This window comes from Apus apus, chromosome 1 (genome assembly GCF_020740795.1).
Source record: "Apus apus isolate bApuApu2 chromosome 1, bApuApu2.pri.cur, whole genome shotgun sequence".
Classification (NCBI taxonomy): domain Eukaryota; kingdom Metazoa; phylum Chordata; class Aves; order Apodiformes; family Apodidae; genus Apus; species Apus apus.
The window spans coordinates 65,908,390-65,934,067 of NC_067282.1; the positions used below are offsets into that span (position 1 = coordinate 65,908,390).

General features: G+C 40.6%; 1 protein-coding gene across 1 annotated transcript in view; it reads left to right on the forward strand.

Moving 5' to 3' along the window:
- AFF3 (ALF transcription elongation factor 3) overlaps window positions 1-25,678 on the forward strand; it is a 332,087-nt gene that overhangs the window by 130,928 nt on the left and 175,481 nt on the right. The window contains exon 5 of the mRNA XM_051611002.1: window positions 22,277-22,321. Coding sequence (XP_051466962.1) covers window positions 22,277-22,321 — 45 coding nt within the window. The remainder of the gene's footprint in view (window positions 1-22,276; window positions 22,322-25,678) is intronic.

The following is a 25,678-nucleotide window of genomic DNA, read 5'->3' on the forward strand; positions in this document are numbered from 1 at the left end:
CTTTCTGCTTGCTTACTTCTCCAGTTAGAACAAAATTACTTGAAAACTAAGCTCTCTTTAATTTATTTCTCATTAGATATATGTATTGTAATTTCATATCTCATTGTATGGTCAGGAACTATTTCTAGAATAATGCAGCACATATTTTTTACTGATCTAAGAACCACTAGATAGATACCTGTACATGATATCACAAGCATCGCAATGCATATATGTGACAATTTAATTACTCAGCTGATATAAAAATCTGTGATAGATAAAGAGTAGATACAGTGAAAATGGCATGTATAGACAGAAAATGTGTTAAAATTATTTCAAGGAATTTATTATTAGACATCATTTAACACTGAATTAACTACATACACATTATTTGAAACAGAACCTCTGTTTTTAATCCAGTGAGCACTCATTTTGTTTCTAAAACTTGAAGTGCAGGATGAAAAGCAGTAAGGAAAAAGGAGTCCTGTATTGCTGATGTTCATTTGCATCCTGCAGGACTCTAAAAATCTTTTTCTTCTTCAGCATTCCCCTTTTACCCGTTTTTTATGGGTTTTGCTTCTAACTCCTTTGTGCTCTACATGGATATTCAGAGGTTTGTAACTTCTGGCATAGCAAAAACTGTTAAACTGCACTATATAAAGATTTTATTTTCTTCTCAATGCCTTTCTCTTCTTCCCAATTTTCTCTGTACTAGTCATTTTTGATCCTGTACAATCTAAAAAACTCCTTGAGTGAATGGAGGAGCTATAGCTAATGCTGCCAGAGTCAGGCTCATAAATAGCTCCCATGCAGCAAGAAGCAACAAATGAAACCAGCCAAGAAACAGGATGCATGTGCTCAGGGGAAGTGAGAACATTTTACACAGATGAGCTTAATTCTGCTACTTCCTTTGTGTTTTGATCTTTTTCACTTCCATCATTGTTGTCAACATTGTCATCACTGTCAGTGAGAGAAATCCTGCAAGGACATGGCCCCCTTGCTGACCCAATGTTATCAGCCTCACATCCTGTCATTTCTTTGAAAAGGTCTGTCTGTGACTGTCACTGCTGATCTTGGAGCACTGTTGAAGCCTGGAGTGATTTGCTGATTGTCAACCCCTCCAAAAGGTTCCTGTGTAGAAGTCGTTTGTTAGACATTGATTGTATACCCCCAAATACCAGAAGGCAACTGGAACTGAAACAGGGTAGACAGAGGTTGAAGGGGAGGGATTGTTAACAAACATTAGCTGATATCACTAAATCATTCCTGATTTTGTCCTCCTCCTTAATTTGAAGCAATTGATGAAAGCATTGAGCTACAGCATGCCATTCTCCTGCTGCCTAGAGGACAGCTCCTCTGTCCCAGCATTTCATTGCTGCTGCTGGTCTCTGGCTCATCATGGAAAATGTGATGCCTGTGGGTTTCCCCCTGCCACTAAGTTGCCCAAGAGGGTAATACAAACCATCGCCAGCCCTTCCTTACTGTAGCTAGCATGCATGGCATGCAGCCAGGAGCTGCAGGCTGTTTCATAGCTGTGGACTGTGATTTTCTTGGTGCCTGAATTAGCAACAGCAAACGTAATTTCAAATTTAGCAACCAGCTTCTTGCATTGTATCTTGCTCCTGGAAGTGCAAGTTAGGAGACAAAACAGTCCAGTGTTCGTCAGGACCATACCTGAGTCTCAGATGGCAGTGTTTATTTTGCAGTACATTTTGACTGGCTGCAGGTGCCAAGGAATAGCAGAGGCTGCAAATTCTGGACGGCACTAATGGCTTTCAGGTAGCCTCTTCATCCACTGCAGGAAGCATTGAGGCCTCAGGGATGCTGAGAAAAGCCAGGAAGACTCAGGGATGGATCAGTCCCATTAAATTTTCCTTTGTTGCTATTTCTGTTTGATTTTTTAAATCAAACACAAACTAATTAAAAAAAAAAAAGCTGCAAAGCCTTGCCCTGTTCATTTCTAAGGGTGCAATTAAAATTGTGGTATTGTGGATGAACTTTTAAATAGGGAATCTGCAATACTCTTTTAACACCACAATGGAATGCATAATCTCACTGTTTTCTGGTTGTGAGAGAAAAAAAGGGAGTCAGAATAAAGAGTTGCTTACTTTCTCTTTTCTGACTTCTTGGGTGGCCTGAGATCTTGCAGGAAGATTTTCTGGAGCCTCGTACTTGGATTTTGGACAACTGGCTTGAGAAACTCTTTGTTACAGCAGTACATATGATCTGTTTCCACTGTAGTGTAAAAAGATAAGATAATAATAGGGACTTAAACACACCAGTGTTCATGAGAAGAATATTTAATAAAAATATAGGTAATGTACCTAGGGATGTTGTATAGGGACAAACACATGGAATGCAGGCCTTGCATCTAGTAGCTCCTCTGTGTTTGAAGCCTAGTTGAGCAAAGCATAAACTCAATGTTTATATGTGATGCAAAAGCATCACAGCTTTCCTACAAGTTGAGTATATTTGACTTACCTTCAAATATATTTTCAGCCTCAGCAACTTATTCTGCAGGCATAAATTCTGCCCTTAATTTGTAAATTACCATCTTCATTTATAAACTACTATACTGTACACATTTATTTTAATCAATCACTGCAGTTGTGAATGCCGGTCTGATTTCTGAATCAGCACTCAAAGATAAATTATAGATGGTTTATTAAGTTCTCTCAGTTAGGGTTCATGATGCTTAATTTTCTTAAGTGATAATATTTCACACCATAATCCTGTTTTTTTCTTCTTCTTTCTGCTTAGTTGAGTTTAACCTAATTACATGTGTGGTCTCTTCAACCGTTGCAGTGTGGAGCCATCACTCAACTTTCATGAATCACCATTTTAACTTTTTTAGGAGAAACCCTTTAAAAGGTCACCTGTTGTCGAAGATCTTCTAGCTAAAAGTTAAACACTTAACCCTGTCTTTAGGTTCTCCTAACTCAATTACACCAATGCATCACTCAACTCTCTCTGGGTTTCCAATAAAAGAAGTATCGGGCTAGGGCCATTTTTGGATCCCTAGCAGCAAGACACTGTACATGTACTTACCTCTTTCACAGCTGGATGGTTGCATTGTAACCCCTGGTGTCTCTCTCCAACATTTTGACCTCCTAAAAGCATAAAGTCACGGAATGCTGAGATTTTATGGTAATTTATTCCTAAGATTGTGGCTTTTTAATCTTCCATATGCAGTTTAATAACAGCATTCTTGTCATCAGGCAACTTTGCTCTCTCTGCTAATATTTTCATCTTCATTTTGCACACACACAAACATATATATGGACAAAATAAGCTGAAGATGATTTATGGAATCATTAGAGAAAGGGAAAGAGAAGGGAAGAGGCAGGGAACAAGATAACTGAAGACTAATCATACCAAAACCAGACATGCTTTTTTGCTGTGGTGTTTTTTTTTTCCATTCCTGTTGTATTTTTGTTTGGATTGGTTCCAGAAAAGCCCTGTTCCTTGTCGCTCTTGTTGGGGGGTGTGTGTGTGCTCATGCATAAATTCAGGTCAAGTATGAAAGCTCTTTTGTGCATTCCTAGTAAGAATGTGTAATGGCCTTATCAACAGATAACAAGAAATCTAAACTAATTTAGCTCATGACCCTGGCTTCTTCTTTTTTTTTTTTTTTCCTTCCCATTACCAAAATATATGTTGTTGGTTTAGTTGCTAATGTATTCAGTTCAGTAAATTAGAGCTGCTTGAAATTTCTACTAATCCTTTTCCATTGAGGGTTTCCCTGAACTAAGTGACACTGAATAAAACAAAAACCACATGCACGCACAGGTTTCTGAGATTTATCAGATCAAATATAATTTAAGGGGCAAAACATTTTTAAATTAGGTTTTTTTTTTCAATTAAAAACGAACAACCTACTGTACGAAAAGCACCAATGAATAAAGTGTTTACTGAAAATATGCTTTACTTGAACTTGGCCATTAAAGTACACCAGGGCTGAGAGGTTATTTTGCAATGAAAGAATGAACCAATATATAAGGTAAAAGTAGAAAAATGGTTTAACACACAGCACAAAGATGTTTTTGAATGAATCAGTCTTTGCTATTTAATTTACATTTTGAGGGCTCATTAGGATGATGAATGACACTGCTGGAGAATAAAACATACTTCCTGAACAAAAGAAAATCTCTGTAGCCTAATAACATTTTATGCCAGCACTTACATTTGTCAGAAGTGGATGCTATTTATCCCTATGATTATTTAAAAATCATTTTTATTGTCCTTTGTGCTGTGTCCTCTTCTGGGAATTTTAATTCAGAGTTTGACACCTACTTATTAACTTCCATGAAGTATGGAGTATAAAGGCTTATACTATATGAAGAATTCTAACCAGCCATGTTTATATTGCCTGCAGCTGTATACAAAGTATCTGAGTTTGGATTAATTTCTCTTAGAAACGGAAAAAAATTTGAGTTGTGTAACCTTTACCACCTCAGCAAAGTAAATGTATGTTGAGCTTGGCTGACCTGAGCACACCAGGACAAAGCAGTAGGTCAAAGGATCAAAGAGGAGGCACTTCATGGCTTTAATGCTGTACATTAGGAATCTCTCCAAGTTGAAAACTTTCTGTTTCGTGTCTCCTCCTTCCTCCTCTGGAAGGATGTGGATGAAATAGGAATGCTAATGTTTCAAATTTCAAGCCCGTCCACTCCTTCATCAGTAAATAATTACTTGCTCTCTTGCCTTCTTCAATCCTTGTGCGTGCCTATACTCTAGAGTCAAAGGTATGCAAATACCAGAAAAAAGACTCTCTGGAAAAATGTCAAAATATTTTGGTAAATTATACATTATTACAATAATTGTATTTTTTTATGGTTTGTCTCAGAAGACACACTGGGTTGGTACCAAATATTAGAGATTAGACCCCTTTTGAGCAGAAATGGTAATTTCACCTATGTTGCCTCTTCCAGATTGCCTGCAGTAGGACTGCTCAGCAGCAGTGGTGATATCCGACCTTAAGGATGAAATATGTCAAAGATCCCATTTGCCTTACTGGGGGAGTGTGCCAGTTGCTCCGTTAGCTTTTTGTCAGAGCATGTAAAACAAGATGATGTATGGCTTTGCTTTATTTGCTTATTGTTATATGAAGTGGGAATGTTGCTTCTTTGGTTTCCAAAGCCATCCTCCATTCCTTGCAAGAAGTTACGCTGACAGTAAAGCAGGTAGCAGTATGAAGGAAAGAAATACTTCCTTACACCTAATTCTACAGATTCTCATATTGAATTTCCTCATGCACAAGATGGTACTGATCATCTGGAACGTGAAATTCCAAATTTAGTTATTGTTTTAATTTCTGAAGAGCTTCCTAGTCAGCCACCCATATTTTCAGAAGATTTTAGCTGTTTCATATATTTTGGGCAAACACATATAGGAGAAAATTATTGTGGGAAGATTTCTTAACACTGTGACCTCTGTCCAGGTAATTGGTGTGCAGTCAGAAAAATTTGGCTACATTTCCTCCCACAAGTGTGCTGGAGGTATTTTTGGGCACCAGTGGCAAACTGGTGTTTGGAGAGCTGCTAGTGAGCCCTTGTAGACCTCCTCTCAGTGGCATCCCATGGCCAGACCTGTGAGTAAAAGCTCCGGGGATAGTGCTCCTGCATGCACCATGCCCTGGCTCACATCTAGTGAAAGCCTGAGCCTGGGAAATCAGCTTGAAGTCTACTGGCTTAATCTGGAAAAGCAGGGGTCTTGAGGACAGGCCTCTCTTTTCAGAAAACCCATTTTACATTTTTTAGGGTTTTTTTTAGGGTTTGTGAGGACTTTTCTTTTTTCAGTTGATACGCTCATTTTCAGAATTACATTCTGCCTACCTAAAATACTTCTAAGCCTTTAGACTACAAAATGTACTCTTTATTATCCTTCCTAAAATATTATAGTGTTGCCCATATAGCATTGTAACCATATTTCATCTCTAAAGTTATAAATACTACTACATATCTAGATGTACTTTATTACATATGCATCTGTTTACATATGTGTTTCTGATTGTGTACTTGTAAAGTGCTATGCAAGCCTTCTGTGGTATTGTTGATGCATGCAAAATGCAGATTACTGCAGACAATTTTCAATCCAGACATCCCCATTTAATCCTTTCCATCTGATCCAATGGCAGGATATGCCACTTCCGAAAGTCACATCTTTTGTGTTGGTAGCGTTGATGGAGCCCTGGACTGCAAGTAGACACAAGTAACAGGTGTCTGTGGGTATGTCCACACAGCAGTCTCTGCTGTGGTTGGTGCTTGTGCAGACTGAGAGGTCTGACACACAAGTGGGCACAGATGAAGACCTCCTGTCTTGGCTGTAGGGATCCATCAGCTGTTTATGCAGCAGCAGCAACTGCATGACTGCAAATTGCCAAAGCCAGTGCTAGTTTATTTTAATATGCCAGACTGTAAACTGGAGCAATTCAGCAGCTGCTATGCAAGCGAGGACCTCCAAGAGAGTGTCGGTACAGAGGGATAAGGATGGAAATGTAAGTGTGGCTTCAGTCTCAGTCTTGCTGCTTTTTCTGTTTTAGCTTAAAGGTACAGATATTTGGTGTGGCAAATGAACCAGTATCATCCTTTTGCAAAGGCAAGTGTTTGATTTTGTAATTATTTCTAGAAGTGAGTAATCCCGTTTCTTTCTATCTTGAGTTTATATAGCTTATATATGCATAGTGCCATCAACAAAGGAGCTTGGGCAGTGAAAGAACAGGAATGTTACTCCCCTGTGCCCAAGGCCCTAAGCACAGACCTGCACAGGTAATCTGTGCAGATGAGCTCCTTTGCCTGTACAGTCCCCAGGGCTTAAGAGTTGCAGGCATTGAGCCCACAGCTGTTGACCAGTTTCCCATTTGCAGGTATTTTAAATCCTGCTGTGTTTATAGTATAAACATATATAAACTTTAAATTAGGTGTGGACTGCTCTTTAGAGTGGATTTTTCCACCAGCTCTACAGCAGAGTTGACAGCGACTGGCCAGTTCCTGACTGCCAAGGCTGTGCCTTCCCATGCACAGAATCAGCTGAAACTCTTTGTCTGCAACCCTTGCTAGACTATCTTGCTTCATAGCTGTATTTCCCTGGCAGAAAAAGGATCACAAAAAAAGAGAGGTGTTTCCCAAGAACATTTAATTCTGTTCCTGATAAAGCACCTGTTGCTGCCAGTGGTACAGGAGCATCCATGTTTTGGTGAGGCTTTCCTGTACTCTACCTGCTCTAACATTTATAGTTGGGTTGCAGGTGACTTACAGCAACATCTGCAGATAAAACATGCAGGAAATGCTGTTGGAATTATGGCTGGCAAAAGGGAGGCAGAAAGCTGAAGGAAGCCCTTTGAATATGCAGAGCCTTTTGCATTTTCTTGGTTTTGACATTATTACCTCATGTCCCTACATGGCAACATGGGCACACAATTAAAAGTAAGAGCTTAAAAGCTGCTTTGCCCTTTTCCCCTCTCCAAGATTAACCAGGACCTGAAACTCTGACCTCTTTGCCAAATAGTTAATTCTCAAGGGAATGTGCCACTCATCATTCCTTTAATAAGCAAACAAATAAATAAAAGATACAAGGATTTGATCTGTTTAATACACATTCTCTGAAAACCAAAGTGCAGACTAAACATAGTAATCTGATGATTGCAAATTATTCAGTCCTATAAACAAAGCATGACAAGTGAGGACAATGTGGTATCATATATCATAAATGCAGAGCATCCTCTGTCTTCCAAAACAAATACTTCAGAGTATTTCAAGCCCATAACAAATATATTTAATGCAGATCACTGTGTAACAATGTGTGTTTCTCCGTTTCTAACGTTGTATACAAAAGCCAGCCAAGAGCTTTTTGCGTTTTATGCGTTACATTCATTTATGCTGCCAATTCTACTTACTATTCTAGCATTCCGATTTGAAAAATCAAGATTTAATGTATTTCAAGCAACAGTCGATGCATGTGCTGCATTACAGGAGATGGTTTATAAAGTAAATTATGAGAGCTTGATGTAATTCCTGAGTTTCAGAGAGGTTTTATCTCGCTAGTTGAAGTATTGATCACAACCCTTATTTTCTATCGGTAGCTTGTTACGTGAGGCAAATCAGCTGCCATTGTTGCCAATGCTGAAAATCTCCCTGGGTAACCTGTGATAGGTTTATTACATAGGAAGCTTTGATCCTCAGGTCTCAACTAAGATATTCAAAGTTCTTATAAAGGTGTCTTAGAGTCTGCGATACAAATTCAGATGTCTGCTGGCAAATGGCTCCTATTCAGCAAACCCGCATGAGCCACCTTTGAAAGTGAAACAGCAAGATGACACCATTCATAGCTTGACTTTTGGAGAAGGTCTTTGTGCTCCCCTGCCTTTCGGTACCTGACAACGCATTCCAGGCCGTATCAAAGTTGCATAACAGAATTTGTAAAAAACTTACACAGAAGGGTTTAATGTGTTGAGAACAAATAACTTCATTGTTGATACCCACTGCCACATCAAAGAGACAGAGGGTAATAGGCCCGGGACTGCGTTACCTTCGCTTACACTGGGGAACAAAAGAATAAAATAAACCAGTGGAAGACAGCAGAGAACAATAAAAAAGGAAAATACTAACAAGTTTAAAGGATTCAAAGTCCAGAAATGTGAATAAAAGCCACAGAAATAAATTCATCAAGATCACATGATAAAAGGAAAGCATGTGGCTTCTCAGCTCAAAGACTTTCCGACTGTACTCCTGTTTTCTGTACATGTTGTTATAACTCGGGGTGCCTCAGTTTTTAACCTTCCAGTTTTTACAGGGACAGCAAGCTGGCTCTGCCACTTAAAGCATGCAGATTTGTTGCACTTGACCTAGAAGGAAATGTCTGCGAGCTGTAGCAATATTAGAGATTTTCTCTCCATTCACCTTCCATTTAAAATGAAGTGGGGCTACATTGAACATTTCTTCCTCTAGAAAAAAAAAAACAACTGGGTTTAGTGGAGAATTGCCTCATCTGTTCGAAAAAAAATAAAAATAGAAATCCAAGAGGCAGCTCACCTTTTGACTAAAAACAGTGGAAGTTTTGGAAAAGAAACTCAAATCAAACCTAAGGGCAAGCTTAACTATTCTGAGAAAATTTACAAATGCCTCTCATGCAGAATGATACTGGTTTTGGTATGCAACCCTGTGAAAATTACACTTTACTTTCACTGTCCATTTCTTCCTTTTATTTCCCCCCACTGTATTGTTTGTTGCATGGGTGCAAATGCTGGTGCATACAAGACTTTAAATCATTTTTTGGCAGTAAGGCCTTTGGGAGAGCAGTTCTCTGTAGGCACCAGCCAGAGCTTTGCAATCCAGGCACCAGTCATGCCCCCATGACACTGCACTGTTATAAAGTGATTTGTCACTTGTTCTTGCTATTAAAAAGAAAACCATTAATGTGACAGTGAAAAGTCATTACTGCCCCTGAGTAACACAGCAAATAGTCATGGTTTGTACAGTTTTGTATTTCTGGGGTTTATAAATGGTGCTCCATTAGCCTTCAGCTGTGTGGGAGAGCTCAGTGCAAACAGTGAGAACTGCAAAATGTCTACTCTATTGGAAGGGCAAGCAAACTCTTTCAAAGACACAAAATCTCAGGCCAATTTTTCTACTTTCTGCATTTCACTGTTACTTCTAACAGTGACAAGCAAAAACAAAATCAGAAAGCATTGTGACTTTCAGATGCAATATACCCTTTAAAAGGGGATAACCTGAGAATATATGGAAAGAGGAGAAAAGTAGAAGCCAAAAGAGAAAGAAAGGGCTAAGGTAATTTTAAGCCAGCCTTTTGTCCTCCAAACCTGAGGGATCATTGTGGCTTCTGTAAAAAAATGTTAAGTAGTAGTGTATGACTACTTGGGAGCCACCTGCAACCTTCCCCAAACCTGGGACGTTATTTATTCTCCTGCTTCTGGTCTTGTGATTGCCCAAATGGTAGGGTGCTGGCATGAAGCCCATAGGAAAGCAGAGACAAGTGCTCAGCAGCTGCCACTCCTTGGAGAAGGTGCTTTTACAGGTGAGGTGTCTTGACCTCGGCAGGTGAGTCCTCTGCAGGGCAGCACAGCAGTGCCTGGTTCCTGTGTAGCTGGCCACAGGGCTTTCTGTCCCCCACCAAAGAGAACAGCTATGGGCCTGCAATGAATTGATGAGAAAATAAATATGTTGGTGGTATTTGGGAAAGAGAGAACAGGAAAAATAAGGAAGGCCTGTCTATTCTACAACTTTATAGATTTGCTGAATTTATTGATTCCCATATTAATGCTTCAGTTGATAAGAACTGGCACTTGCTTGGTTCATTTGGGCATTTGCAGGAAATTTTTGCAGAGGATTTTTGTTTGGTGTATACATACTTATACACATGTATACTTTGATATATACATGACATCATGAACATCCTTAACTGGAAGGAACTTACATGTCTGAGCCCTAAGACATTGCAGCACTGACATTTTATTTGAAAATTGTGTGTCCTATTAACTCTGCAAAACTTTTAGAGAACACTATTTTCAGTAGCTTTGCAGTAAGTGTGTTTCCATTAGACTGTCAGTGACCACAGGATGGCCAGATTTTTCTTGTGACTTTCAGGAATGCTGAGAGCACAATAAAGCTCTGCTGAGATTCCCACAGTAACTTGGAGAATTGTGCTATTTATGAGCTTCTGTGTGGATTTTAAGAGAATCCACCTGAGCAGCCCAGAAGCAACAAGGGATTGATTTAAAGATGCAGATGCATACAGTTGTTAATCTTAATTGATAAAGTTTTAGGTATCCAGTAGCAAATTATATCCATCTTGGGCAAATAGGTGTCCAGGTCATAATTGTCATGACCAGTATATGTTTTTGCAGTCTTAAGAAAGAGACTGAGCAATCATTCTCAAGCCAATGCATATGACACTCTGTTTCTTACACATACTAGACGTTTTTTTTTTAAACTTCCAATCCTGATCTGTATTTTCCATGGAACAGTTCTATTTTGTGCAAATAAAGGGAAGCAGTGCAGTGTAAGTGTCTCGGGCCAAAATTAATTCACTTTTAAGTGACGATCCAGAAAATAAAGGAAATACATATCTGCTCTCTGCAGACAAGGTAGAAAAAGTGGTTTCTTTCTGGATTTGTGAATAGGCTGTTGAACTCTGCTGTTTTTATGCTTGCTCATTTGCCCATGTTTCAGACCTGCAAAGGTCTTGAAGATTGTTGCCTTCACGAAAGCAGTTATAGTGAAAGAATGAGATTTATTTTGCTGGGGAGGAGACAATGTCAAAGCCAAAACTGTCAGATGTTGGTGGCATCCTTGGACTAGCAAAAGGCTTTATTTTCACAAATGTTACTCTGGATTCCAGATCATGGGTTTTTTTACTGTTAAGTCTAGATCAGGTCTTAGTCTCTAAAACTGGGAAGGTGGGTTTCAGCAATAGGGATTAATGAGAGATTGTTTCTTCCTAGGACCCACATTTTTCAGCTCTGTGTAGCTGTCTATAATGAGAAATAGCTTGGTTCTACCTTCTGGAGATACAGGCTGTTGCTCAGTGTTTTGGGCTCCGGGCTGCTACATGAAAATCCAGTAACCCTCTTTTAGCCCTTTGTGAAAATCAGACTCTCTTTGGCCCTGATCTTTGAGTGAGGTGTTGGGTAGGGCAATGTCCTTGTTACCCATCATGGCAAAACCCACCCTTGTTTCCTTTGACTTGTCCTGAGCTTTGTTAACAAGTGGTCACCCAGGTTGTTAACAGCATTTCAGTGTTAAGGTCTTTCCTTTTGACCTAGCAGAGGTAGTGTTCAGATGGTGATGTTTTATCAATATTGAATTCCTCATTCCAAGCTCCATTTCTTATTCCCTCCACCACTGCCCAAAGGGTAGATTTTTCCCCATGAGCTGTTTCTAAATGGATGTAAATAGGCTTTAAGGAACGACTGATAGATGTTACCCTTTCCATCAAACACTCACGTACAGGGGCTTTCTTCGATCAGGGCATTTTGTGGGAGAGATTTCTGCAGAGTTGTGTACTGTAAAACCTTGTATCTGTAAAAGGTTTAACCCTTTCTGCATGATAGTTTGTAATCACATAACCTTCAGCTCTGTGGGAATGAATAGCAATTATAATTTATAAATAGTTTCTCTCATTATGCGCCTATTTATGGCATCTTTTATAGCTTGCTAATTACAAGCACACAAACCAGAAATGTTTGGAGTGAAAGAATGTAAACAGGGATGTAATTGATTTTCATGTTGAATAGTTTTTATTGATTTATCGTTAATTAACATTTTTAAAGGATCTCTTGGCAAAATAATCCATTTAATTTATTGAGTATTATACTAGCTGACAGTAAGTTCATATTAAAATGTCACAGTTCCATAATACTTGATTTTCCAACTGTTGCTGCTTTACAGACTTTATTTATTCTCCCCAAACAAACACAGACAATATATTAAATGCAATTGATTGGTCTCAGTCCAAGTCCTAGCAGACAAGTGTCCACATCACTAAAAATACCACATTCCAGTTGACACTAATTGGCCATCTGTGTGGCAGGGAGGACAGGCATCTAATGGGGAGAAAAGCTGATTTCTGTCGCTCTCAGGATAGGTCCTTGGGGTGCCTGTTGGAGGACTGTGTGGGCTGAGGGGAGAAGCCCATATCTTCACTAAAAAGCCTTTCCTGCTGCAAAACCAAAAGGCTGTGGTCTCCGTAATAGAAACTTTCCAACAAATAGACCACTGTGTCAAGCAACCCGCCCCTTAATACATCTAGAGCAGGCATACAGTGCTGCAGAAAATATAGCATGCTGAAGGCATGTGGTGGGTTGACCCTGGCTGGATGCCAGGTTCCCACCAAAGCGGCTCCATCCTCAGCTGGGCAGGGGAGAGAAAAGGCAATGACAGGCTCATGGGTCAAGATAAGGACAGGGAGAGATCACTCACCAATTACTGTCACAAGCAAAACCAGACTTGACTTGGGGAAATTAGTTTAATCATATTACCAATCAAATCAGAGTAGGATAATGAGAAATAAAACCAAATCTTAAAACACCTTCTCTCACTCCTTCCTTCTTCCCAGGCTCAACTTCATTACTGATTTCTCTCTTTCCTCCCTCCAGCAGCACAGGGAAACAGGGAATGGGGGTTGCTGTCAGTTTATCACACATTGTTGTCTGTTGCTCCTTCCTCCTCAGAGAGAGGACTCCTCACACTGTTCCCCTTCTCCAGGGTGGGATCTCTCCCAACAGAGACAGTCCTCCATGAACTTTTCCAATGTGAGTCCTTTCCATGGGCAGCAGTTCTTTACAAACTGCTCTAACACAAGTCCCCTCCATGACATGCAGGCCGTAAGGACCAGACTGTATCCCCGCACACGGGGTCACAAGTCCTGCCAGAAAACCTGCTTAGCATAGACTTCTCTCTCCGTGGGTCCACAGATCCTGTCAGGAGCCTGCTGTATTGACAAGCTGCTGAGTATGAGCCAGCAATTTGCCCAGGTGGCCAAGAAAGCCAATGGCATCCTGGCTTGTATTAGAAATAGTGTGACCAGCAGAAGTAGAGAGGTGATTGTCCCCCTGTATTCAGCACTGGTGAGGCCACACCTGGAGTGTTGTGTCCAGTTTTGGGCACCTCAATTCAAGAGAGAATATGGAGGTGCTGTAGTGAGTACAGAGGAGGGCAACGAAGCTGGTGAAGGGCCTAGAAAATCATGAAGAACACTATGAAGAACGCTTGAAGGAGGTGGGAATGTTTAGTTTGAGAAAGAGGAGGCTGAGGGGAGACCTCATCAGTCTCTACAAGTACCTGAAAGGACATTGTAGAGAGGTTGGTGCTGGTCTCTTTTCACAGGTAATTAGCGACAGAACAAGAGGGAATGGCTTCAAGCTGCAACAGGGGAGGTTTAGACTGGACATTAGGAAAAAATTTTCACAGAAAGAGTGGTTAGACACTGAAATAGGCTGCCCAGGGAGGTGGTTGAGTCACCATCCCTGGATGTGTGTAAGGGTCGTTTGGACGTGGTGTTGGTGGATATGGTTTTGGGGAGAAATTTGTAGAGCAGGGATGATGGTTGGACTCGGTGATTCCAAAAGTCTTTTCCAACTTGAATGGTTCTATGATTCTGTGATTCTGATTCTATTGTGGGCTTCCCGTGGCATCATAGCCTCTTTCAGTCATCCTTCTACTCTGGCATGGGGTCCCCCGTGGGCTGCAGGTGGATATCTGCTCCACTGTTAACTTTCATGGGCTGCAGGGTGACAGCCTGACTCAAGATGATCTTCCCCACAGGTTGCAGGGGAATCTCTGCTCTGGTGACTGGAGCACCTCCTCCCCTGCTTCTTTACTAGCCTCAGTGTCTGCAGGGTTGTTTCTCTCACATCCCACTCCTCTATCTGCTGTAGGCCACACAGTAGTGTTCTTTCCACTTCTTAAATATGCTATCCCAGCAGTGCTACCACTGTCACTGATGGTCTCAGCCTTGGCCACTGGCAGATCCATCTTGGAGCCAGCTGGCATTGGCTCTATGACACAGAGGAAGCTTCTAGCATCTTCTCACAGAAGCCACCCCTGTAGCCCCCTCACCCACTACCAAAACCTGGCCATGCAAACCTAATGCAAGGCGTTTCCAGAGGGCCTCACTGGCTTTCTCTAATTCTGGGGGCTGTGGAGTCTGTTCAGGGGGTTGTTGACAGTATTTTGGTGAATGCCAGTTATAATCACCTCCTGTGGAAAGCTGAGGTCAATTCGTTGGCACCTCACAAGGTTGAGCATATAGCAAGGAACAAAATCGCAAGTTGCAATCGTAATTCTTACCATCCCATTATATTTTTCAAATGGGTAGGAAGAGAGTATAATCACATCAGACCCTATTTTTTCATTAGGGAAGAAAAGCATTAATATACTGTGACATGATATTGATTTGATAAAATCAATCTTTCCCAATACCGATAAAACCCTTCTATTGTATTAACAGAACAATGCAGTTCTTCTCCATTACCGCTCCCTTATATTGTTCTGGGTCACAGTGTAATTCTGGCTTGTTTGGGTTTTTACTTTTATGAATATAATGTAAAAGCCTGTAAAATTGCTCAGCCAATCTGCCAGTAGGTTTCATTTGAGGCTCCCAAGCATCTTTTATTAGATGAAATGTTACCAGTGCAGCTCCATTCATTGATTGCTCCATAGCCCTTAGGGGCAGAGAGGGTGGGAAGGTTTCAGAAGGGTTCTTGACCTTTAATTCTCTTGATTTTTTTGTGATGTGGACACTGAGACTTGGACTCAGACCATCTCATCAGTTTGAATTTGACTTCTCAGCACATGGCTGGAGCCAGCACTTTTAAATCCCCTCCAAACTGGCCTGCAGGTGTCTGAGTTCGAGTGAAGATCCCAGCAGCCATGCAGACTATGACCCTTCAGCATCACTTCACTTTCTGACCCTGGGTGTTCCAGATTTAGTTCATGTCAGGCATGACATGAAAACATGACCACATAGGCAGAATGGTCTCCAAGCTGTGTTGCAGGCCATGGGCATGCACTCATCTCCCTGCTGTTTAAAAAACAACAGCAAACAACTAAACCAACCAAAACAAACCCAAACAATACAGTGAATGCCTTTACTTACACATCTGCAGTAAACCCATCTTCAACCTGGCACCAGCCTGAACCTCACAGGCAGGATTCCTTCTCACACTCTGGCCCCTCAGGTCTGTATACAGGGCCAGCACAGCCTAAGGCTGGTAGTACACTGGATATAAACTCCTTTGCAGTCTTCCTTCTTGGAGGCTCTGCTCTCCAAAAGCTACTGTCCTACCTTGGTTGTGGGTGGGCTGCTGAGCAGGTTGTTTTGAGCGAGTATCACTCATCAAGAGCAAAATGTGCTCTTGTCTGGTTAGCATCTCTTTTTTAGTGTGCGTGGCAAGTCTTTCAAATCATTTGGTGTTACTAACTACACATGTTTTTGATTAATCTTCTTTGATTAACCAGAATATCTTCCTATTCCTGGTACAAGAGTGGGGCATCATGATATTCCAGTTGCAATGAGGCCTCCAATTAGTATAGGCAGATACTTTCATCACTTGCTCTTTATTCATTTTTTTCTTTGTTAACCTTTCTCTCCTTCCCTTTTGAACCAAGAACAATGTTGCAAGATCCCATGGTAGGAAAAATAATCCCCATAATAAATATGAAGACTCCATTTCAAAAGACAATGAGCTTATTAAGGGTAACAGTTTATTAACAGTCACTGTAAATTAGATTGATTTAATAACTTTAATTAGTGCAACACTTTCTGACACAGAGCTTGAGGAGAATTCAGCTGTTTTTCTCATTTTCCTCACGTATGTCTCTGTACCTAAGAAAGCAGCAGCATTTCCTCATAGTAAAAGAGAAATGGCTCCTACTCACAGCAGTGCAGAATGCAGGAGAAAACTACTATATCAACAGCCTGTGGCCACTGGCACTCCAAATTAGTAGTAAGAAACAGCACCAGTGCGAAGTAAAGCTTTCAAATATCAGTAACAACAAAAAATCAAGCTTCCTCAGCAGCCTCTGCATTTCTCTTTCCTTGGTGGAACCCTACCCAGCTCAGTCCTGCTTACCTGTCTCCTCAGCGAGAGATGAGGAGTCTTCTCAGTTTAAGGGCTGAGAAGTGCCCAGCATTGCTAACAAACACCCACTGGTGAAGTGAGGGCAACTACGATGTGCCATGGTTCACTGAAGTCCAGCTCTGTTAAAGTAGATGGAAACACTGCTGGTAGGTCTCACTCACCCGTCAAGATGGAAATACCATTCAAGTTAGAGAGAAGGGAAAAGAAAAAGAAAAAGGAAAAGAAAAAGAAGATAGAAGTAATTTTTCATTCTGTTCTGGTGAGAGGTTTTTCCTACTCAGTCCTTTTCCTGTGGGATATTCTAGTTTATCTGAACTGAAAATGTCTGCATCTATGTTGGTTTTGACCAAATCTATTTTCATTCATGTTTGAAGAAAATGTTTTCTTAAAGTAAAAAATTACCAAATGTGGAGCCAGTGTGAAGCATTTCAATATTTTGTTTCAATGACATCTTGATTTAGGGCATATTTTATTCTGTAACTACAAATTTTATTTATATATCTTAAAATTGGACATTAAAGTGTTTTGATCTGCTCAAACTTTCCTTTCTCAACTGAATAACACTTCTTAAAATTTCATTTTGAAGGTAATGATGTCACACAGTTATATTTTGAATGGGATCATAGCCAATGGGATAAAAATCTACATCTAGGTGCCTGCCTCTGCCCTACCTCCCATCCCCAATTCAGAATGAAAATACATTCCAAAAAGTGAGCATTTCCCAAAGGACAAAACTGAGTGAGTTTTTACTGAGGTTGAGGTCTAATCCTTTGACCAGCCCACCTTTCCTCAGGTGTCACATTTCTAAAGTCCTGCCTTTTCACTTCAGAGCAGTGTGGGTTCAGCACAGCCATCCCAGAAAGAGCCTTTTGGACGATGTAGCACATGTAAAGAAATCAACAGCAAGTTAAGCCCTGAATTTCTAAAAATCTTTCCTGGGCATCTGCAAATGACCTCTCCCAAAAAATACTTTTACACAGCCCGGCTATATTTCCACAAAAACCCCATAAGTCACCTCTCTGGTCTCATGCATGTGTCCCTGTTAAATTTCAACATTTTATTCCATGGCTAGAAGTTGTTAAGATCTCCTCAGAGATCTTATCAAAGGGAAGCTTTTTTGAGGGGAATGGTTCTCCACAACCCAAAAGGCAGAGGCAGCACATATGAATTAAGTATAAAGATGAGGGTTTGACTTCTTCATATAGGAAGTTCCTTTCTAGCAAATGAACTGTACAGAACATGTTACAGAAACCTATGTGCATGCATGTGTGTGTATTGCCATACTTTCATGGTCTTGCCTGGCAAAGTAGCCTTTCTAATATGCTTTCAAATCAAGCTCCATCAGTGTGGGATTTTACCCTTTTTTTTCCCCCTTTTTTTTTTTTTTTTTTTTTAATAATGGATTTAGGTTGTTGTCTGCCAACATTTACTGCCTGAAGCTTCACTTCAGGCCGCAGGGGAAGCTCTGCAACCCCATTTCACTGCTGGGGCAGTGTGAAAGTGAGAGCTGCCTGGGAGGTAGAGGTGACACCCAAAGGGCTGGACACGTGGTGGTTGCTGGTTGCAGATGACTGGAGTTTCAGTGCCAAACACATGCAGCCTGACTGTCTTTGAGTGGAATAGTCTGAGTGCATACCTCGGCCTTCTGGAGATCTTAATCATGGCTGATTTATTCTGGAGACAAATTCAACAACTTCTGGGGACTCTGTAAGAACACTTAGCACAGTCCAAATAATATCATCACCATAAAAATTGCTTAGGCTAAAATGGAAATAGATACTTGCAGAAGATTCTTCTTTCTTTCCTTAACACAAAGATTTGAAAGGAGGGAAATGTACCACAGATAAGCAATTCCTTTCAAAGGGGTTTATTTATATACCTCCATGTGAAAGCGGTTGGTAAGGGAAGAAAAAATGAAGTAATGCTCTGCAATAAAATGTGTACAGATGTAGCTTTTTCTGAACTGACATCCCGTTTCTCAAGAATTCGATGTAGCCTTTAGTCAGCCTTGTTTCTTACAGTTCTCTGTGCTTTGCATGGTAATTAGCTGCTCGTGTTATCAGCAGCACGATGCTCCAGGCTATTTCTTCAGCAGCCACTGCCGTTATCCTGGGCGGCAGCTCCTCGCATCCTCCTGCCAGACGCCTGTGTGCAAATGTTTGGTGCTCTCCAAGCTGCCCTGGCTGAGGAGCCAAGGGAATGGGAAGCCCACTTCCCCCGACAGCTCCATGAGCCTCGCCAGTCTTTTGCTGATGGTTCATTGGAGGTTCAGTGAGGCGAGTTTGCTATGAGAGATCACAAAATGCAAAGGAAGGCAAACGAGCTGAGTTCGTCAATGTCAGGAGAAATGCAGGGCAGCAGCTCCTTGGCTTAGCTGGGAACAGCAGCTGCAAAGCCTTAAGTTTGGTTTTTTGTTGTTTTTTTTTTAATATATTTTTTAAACAACATTAAAGTGTTTATTGCACAAGTGTACTGTAGCAGGCAGACTATCAAGAGGGTGGAGGGAGTGTTTTGCACTAATTGCCGGCACTTCTAACATCAGCTTTAGGCAGGTGCTGCGTCACGCAGCCAGCGCCGACGCAAGAGTGTTTGCATCAGGCAAGTCCACTGATGCAAGTAGTGCATGGAGTGCTCTGTGCTGTTTTTTGCCTGCAGATAGTGCAATTTCTTATTTGAATTCAGAATTCAAGAAACATTTACCAGCTTTCATTTTTTTTAATAATTCAAATATGGCTGATAAGTTAAATTCAAGTTGCCAGGTTCCTGGGCAGTGCAGGTTCCTCTGTAGTGTGAGTAGAAATGTAGCAGAGAAGAGAAGCATTTATAATAAGAATGGGAAGTCTTTTCCATGTCAACAAACACAAACACCTTTCAGACATAGCTTAGATCCCACAATAACACCCTGTATTCTATTATATGATATCTTGAAGAAAAAAATTATATAGCTTCAGGCCATAAAAAATTGAAGTTTCTTGCTGTGTGTAGAGCATGGTCTCTCAGCTTCTCTCTTCTTATTCTAGAAAGTTTGATATCACCAGTAATGTAAGATCCATAAAAGTATTCAAAGCAAAAATGAAGGCTTTTAGATTTTACTTTCAAAAGATGAAGAACAAAGAAGGGGGTTTTCCAAATACTGTTTTCATTTGTACATATATTGTCTTTAAGTTTGTATTTCCTTTTTTGGGGTTTTTTTGGGGTTTTTTTGGGTTTTTTGTTTTTTACTTTGGAAAGGCAGTGTGATGATCTTGAGAGAAATGTGCAAAGTATTTTTAGTTCCTGCCAAGAGATACGATGTGCTAGGGAGAACAGCTAACGTATTAGTTCTGTGATAATGGGAAGTGTAATTTCTTGCTGATGAATATTTGCATACTTACCGCAATACACTTCTAGGAGGGATATTTAATTTTGTAATAAAAGGTTTTTCCTGAACCTATTCTGAAATAGCCTATTGCCAAATTTACCTTCAGTAGTTCTGCCTTCACACAAAAATAAAGAGCATAATTTTACCATATGTTCAATGTATTGTATACAGCATAAGAGGGCAGGTCATCTCATCCCTCCTTCTGTAAGATGGCAATGGACTAGAATAGCAAACTTGAAGCCAGGCACTACATTAATTTCTCTGTAAATGAGGTTTTTGAGATGAGGGCTTTATACTCTCCATTGTTATTATTGGGATAACAGGACATAGAGTGGAGTTTGGGAAAGGAAAACAAGAAAGTGGAGGGGAACACAGAAAAGAGATAAATGAAAAATAGCTAATGTGAATTTTAAAATTCTTAAATATCCAGAGATTGTTACAGTGTTTCTGGCTGTCTTGTTCTCTTCATTGGCAACATGAACTATTGCACTCCTGCTCCAGCAGCAAGAAGGTTGCCCACAATGTTGTGCAGCTCCTTGGGGACAGGGCTGAGATCAGAACAGGGCTATCTGCTCGGGACTGTAGCTTCTCTTCAGCATCTCTACAACAGATACAAGCAATTCTCAAAAGATTGACTTTATAGCATGCTTAGTTATTTTCCCTTTGAAATCAGTGGTGTAACTCCTGGTGACCATAAAGCTGATGGACTGTGTTGCACCAAAAGGAGTCACTGCAATTAATTTGTTTAACAATCAAGAGCCATATTCAGCAAAAATTTAGCAGAAGTGCTGACAATAAAGCACTTATGGCTTTCTGTGAATTGGCATGAGATAACAGCCACAAAAAATTATGAAACATAAATTGTTCTCCTGAATATGCATGGCTGTTGTACTTCTGAATTCCTCTGTCATTCAGCTCAGGGTGGAGAGTGCCAGTAACAGTGTCCATGAGCAAGACTTGCACAAAGGGACTAGCAGTATCATTTGGGTCCAGTAGGCACAAAGATACCCATTTCTGAAAGTGCCTTGTGATTTTTTTGGGTGGGCAAATGCAAATGTGGTAGAGAAGTCTGATTTCCAGGTGACAAGAGCTCAGCACTTTGGAAAAAGAAATTGCTTTGATATTTCTCTAGGTTGGTGCATGAAAACTCAGAACCTCCAGATGATTTTTGAAAACAAGAAGAAAAGACCAAGCTCTCTTCCCCGCTGTCTCTTTTGGGACAGTCATTAATCATATTGGGTTTGTTTCCATCCCTGCTTCCCACATGGGAAGACCTCAAGCCGCAGTCTCTTGCCTCCTGAGTTAGTTCTTTTCTACAAAAGGAAGAAAACCTTCCTTTGGGGAAGTGTCAGGGAATTTAGTGTGGTGAAGTAAACCCCCCAGAAAATTCGCTTGCTGCAGCGGCCTCGTGGATCTTGTGAAGAGCTTCAGGAGACAGACACACCCTTAGCATGGGTACCTCTATCGGTGCTGTGCCCTCTTTTCCCAGTTGTGCCAGACAGCACAAGGGAACTGTGGGCGGGAAGGGGTGCATATGGGTATGGCAGTCTGCTGTCTCCCACTGCCTTATCTTTGCTGGTGGAATTTTGGGTCCTAATGGACAACCAAGCTGAGCATGTAGGTGAGGCACCAGCTGGATGGTTGCTCTAGGGGAATAGCTACTCTGCCAGATCCATGATTTCCCCTCTCCAGAAGGGCTCTGGAGGAAGCCGTACCATTTAGAAGAGAGTCATTCCTCTGTGCCTTCAGTCCCACAACCTTTGGGTGGGTTTAGGAGTCAGCATTTTAGGAAATCATAGCCTTCTCACAGGACTGCTGTACTGCCCAGCGTTGCTGCCTGTGTTGCAGTCCCTGCAGCTGTCCCCTCAGCATTGCAGCTGCCTCTGCCCCCTGCGTTGTCAGCCCTTTACACAGGCAGTGTCACTGCAGTCTTCCCTGCACAAAGGATGCGAGAGACATTCTTTATTTAGCACAAATAAATGTACATATTGGATCTGTGTACATTCAATTACTGTTTTGTTTATGCTTACTCACATGCAGTACATCCAAAACAGCAGGAGCCGCACCCAAAAGTTGTGTAAACAAAATCCTATGAATTTACACAAATATGTTGCAATCATATGTAAATACTACGAATATTACATCTTCCTGTAGTGCTGATGGGGAATAATTTAAGAATTTTAAGCAGTGCAACTTTTCAGACACTGGAAAGACTTGGCCTCATTTTGAAACTGTAATAGAGGTTGGAATATAATTCATGTGACAAGCAGGTCCTCGAACCTGCTGTTTGTTGTTTCTTTTTAAAACACAAACAAACAATTTTCTTGTTTTGTTTACAGGACAGTGGAACAGGAGATAACAGCTGCATTGAAGAAATATTGCGGGTAGGAATGCTTAAAAAAAAATTATCTTCCTGTGCCATTTTGTTTACTCTTAAAAGGCAAGAGAACAACAAGAATATTGCAATTACTGTTGTTAAAAATACTACCCTTTTAGATTGTCATCTTTCTAAGGAAAATGTAGGCAAAATTATTTCTTCATGAAAATAATTGAAAAATCTGTGGCAACAACCTTCCAGAGTCTCTGGATGTCCCTGTTACTGTGTGCCAGTACAGCTGACCTTCATGCATGCAGAAGCAGATAATGGGATAAATTATAAACTGAAATGTACAATGATGTTTCAGGTTTACAAACCATGCAAAGTGCATGTTTCCATTAATCATGACTGTCAAAAATCTTAATTTTGAAGGGAGTTCTAGGAAGGTCATTTTCCACCTGGATTTAATTAGAATCCATTATGTAATGTCATTATGTCCATTATGTCCATTATATAACGACGATGTGCAAAATCCATAGTTATTTCCATATTTCATTATTTTTTCTTTTATCTTAGTAGTTTCTAGTTTATTTTCATGGGGCATATTCTTGGCTTGAATCAACTTTGATATTGATTATTTTTTGAGTCAGACAAATTTATAAACAGTGAAACATTTTCATATATTTTAACTCCTTGGTTTTCTCAGTTCTTTTTCTAAACTGATATTTCACTAATTTGCAATGCTTATAAATCTAATATAGTAGTGAGTGAAACACCAAACAAGGTAGATGGAATGGTAAAACCTCCCTATTGCTGTGGGTGCTTCCATTTCTTGGATCCCCACTAACCAAATATTTTAGATTGTTTATAAACCATGGGGCTATAAATATTTGGTTTAGAGATTAGTAGTGCATTAAGCCTGTTGTTTCTAAAGGCATTTCTCCGTTCTCCCAGAATATGTTAAATGCAGCTTTTAATTCTTAAACTGGACAAAGAGTTTATCGAAGGGTGATGATGATGGATTGCTTATGACTTCACTGGCAGAGCTTTTACTTAGCTAACGTTTACAAAGTAGGCTTTTATAGGACTGAACTGCATATTGAACAAGCCTTAGTCTCAGTTCCTGCTGTTTTCTTACAAATTAGTAGCAGATAGTATAATTCATGAAAGCTTTTTACATTTTTCACAATGCACTAAGTATATGATGTGAGGCTCACTTGCCCCTTTTTTATGCAAGGCTTTTGAAATGAGAAGACGAAGAAGCTAGACTTCCTTCTTAGGCTGTGCAATTTGGCTTGTGCAATTAGCGAAAAAATGTAGAAGAGATGTGATTCCTTCCACTCAGAGGAACGTGGATATGTGAGAGACCCCAGCTGAGAAGAAGAATGCATTGTATAACTGGGGATGGTAAGGTGCATCTCCAAACCAGTGAACACAGCTGCTGCTGCTTGCTCTTTTTTTTTTTTTTTTTCCCCTTTGGGAACCTTCATCAAGAAATATTTTTGTGAAGCTTCATGATGAAGTGTTCAGGACATCCTTGGATGGGCAGGACCCTTTTGTTTGTGAGGATTTTTTCCCAAATTCATTCACTTTGCTTAAAAACTGAATAAAACAACCCGGAGCTCAAAAGCCCCACTTCACATCAGTGTCTCACTATATGCTCACTTAGCATGGCTAAAATAGAGAACGGGTGGTTTTCATCCCCTGATTCTTGTCCTTACATAAATATTCAACCATCATGGGTAACATCTCCAATCTGTCCATCCTCCAGGTCTGCAGCCTGGACATCACTTTCCATTCTTCACTTCCTTTATGTCTCTGTGTCTAAGAATACATGTAAATCTTGCAGACAGTTACTCCAGAGCATTCCTAGATGAAACTATTAATGAAGGTGCAAGTCTTAGGTCCAGATTCTCATTACATACCTTGATTGCTGCAACAACCTTTCCTTGGTTTTGACAAATGCAGTGTTACCCACCTTCATTCATGCTGCTGTGCAGATCATTTTCCTTTCTTGACATCTTCCCCAAAGACATTTGTCTTTGCATATAACCACTGTTGTCTCCTTCTCTGTTATATCAAATAGAGATACTTGTCTCTAATTTTAAGGCCTCAAGCCTACTAGTCTGTGCTGACATATTAGCTCCCACTTTAGCTTATGTGGTGATGCCAGCTTCTGTCACGCTCATGCTAAGTTTTACACCAATTAATTTCTCCCATGCTTCCCATAAGATCTGAAAACAGCCTTGACCACTTTCCCAATTAATTCCATACCTACCTTCAGATCCTCTCTTAAGAGCCTCTTCTTTCACAAGGACTGTGGAAAAACAGTGATGAGGTCAAGGCTACACCATTGTTTCTCGTGCTTGACCACTGTTGTCCCACTTGTCCCTTCTAGTGCCCAGTCAGGCCAGGTGTATCCATCTGCTATCTTTTGTCCTGAACAGTGAACTTCTTTTGTCAGGGAACTGCTGGGTAGTATAAAAGCAGTGCTTTGGAACCATCCCAATACAAATCCATGTCAGCAGTGGTTAATAATACTGATAATTAGTGAAAGCAGTGACGATAATAACGCACCATTTCTCCTCAGTTTGTAAATTACCAACATTTTTACTTTTCCTGCTTCCTCCATGCCTTCTTTCTGTGCTTAACATATCCATTCAGTTTTAACACAGATTTTCTAGTTTTATGAAACAGATTATTTATAGGGAATGCCATTTCTGTGTTTTTGTTGGAGCTGCTATTCATATAGTAAAGCCAAAGTTTAGCTCCTTTATGGACAGAATATGTGTGGCTTCTCTATGCGTTCCTAGAGGCAGAAGAATGAAAAGCCACAGGAGCTGCAATCCTTGTGTTCTCCTCAGAAAAGATGTCTCTTTGCTGGTGCACTGAAATGTATTTATTATAGGAAGAGCCACTCTACTGTATGGAGCAACAGAAAAAGGAAGAAGATGCTTGAAAATTATCTTTTTGTGAACATTGCACCCTGTTGTAGCTGTCCCTTGCACAACACAAAGCAGAAAACATTCTTTCTGGATACTGTGTTCCCTGCATAGGTCAGGCTGTGGCTGGGTAATTCCCACAGCATGTCCACGTTTCTGCAGTCAAGACCAAGGGCAGTTAAAAGTGTGCCCCAGCTCTGTTCCATCGGCTTTCCTCTGTTCCCATCCCTCGGCACATGAGAGGAGGCAAGTGCCGGATTGTGCACAGATCTTGTTAACCTCTGCTTTCAGGACAGTGCCAACAACTGGACCTGGGCTGCAAAATCAGTTGAGGCATAGCTTTAACATCACCAAAACTTATTTTCAACTCACTGTGATGAGAATTTGTAGTCTTTGTGCTGTCTGGTGCAGCAGGGTGCCACTGTTAAGTCTACCCTTTTTTGATGTTGTTTTACTAAATGTATCAGAGCTCTATAGACACT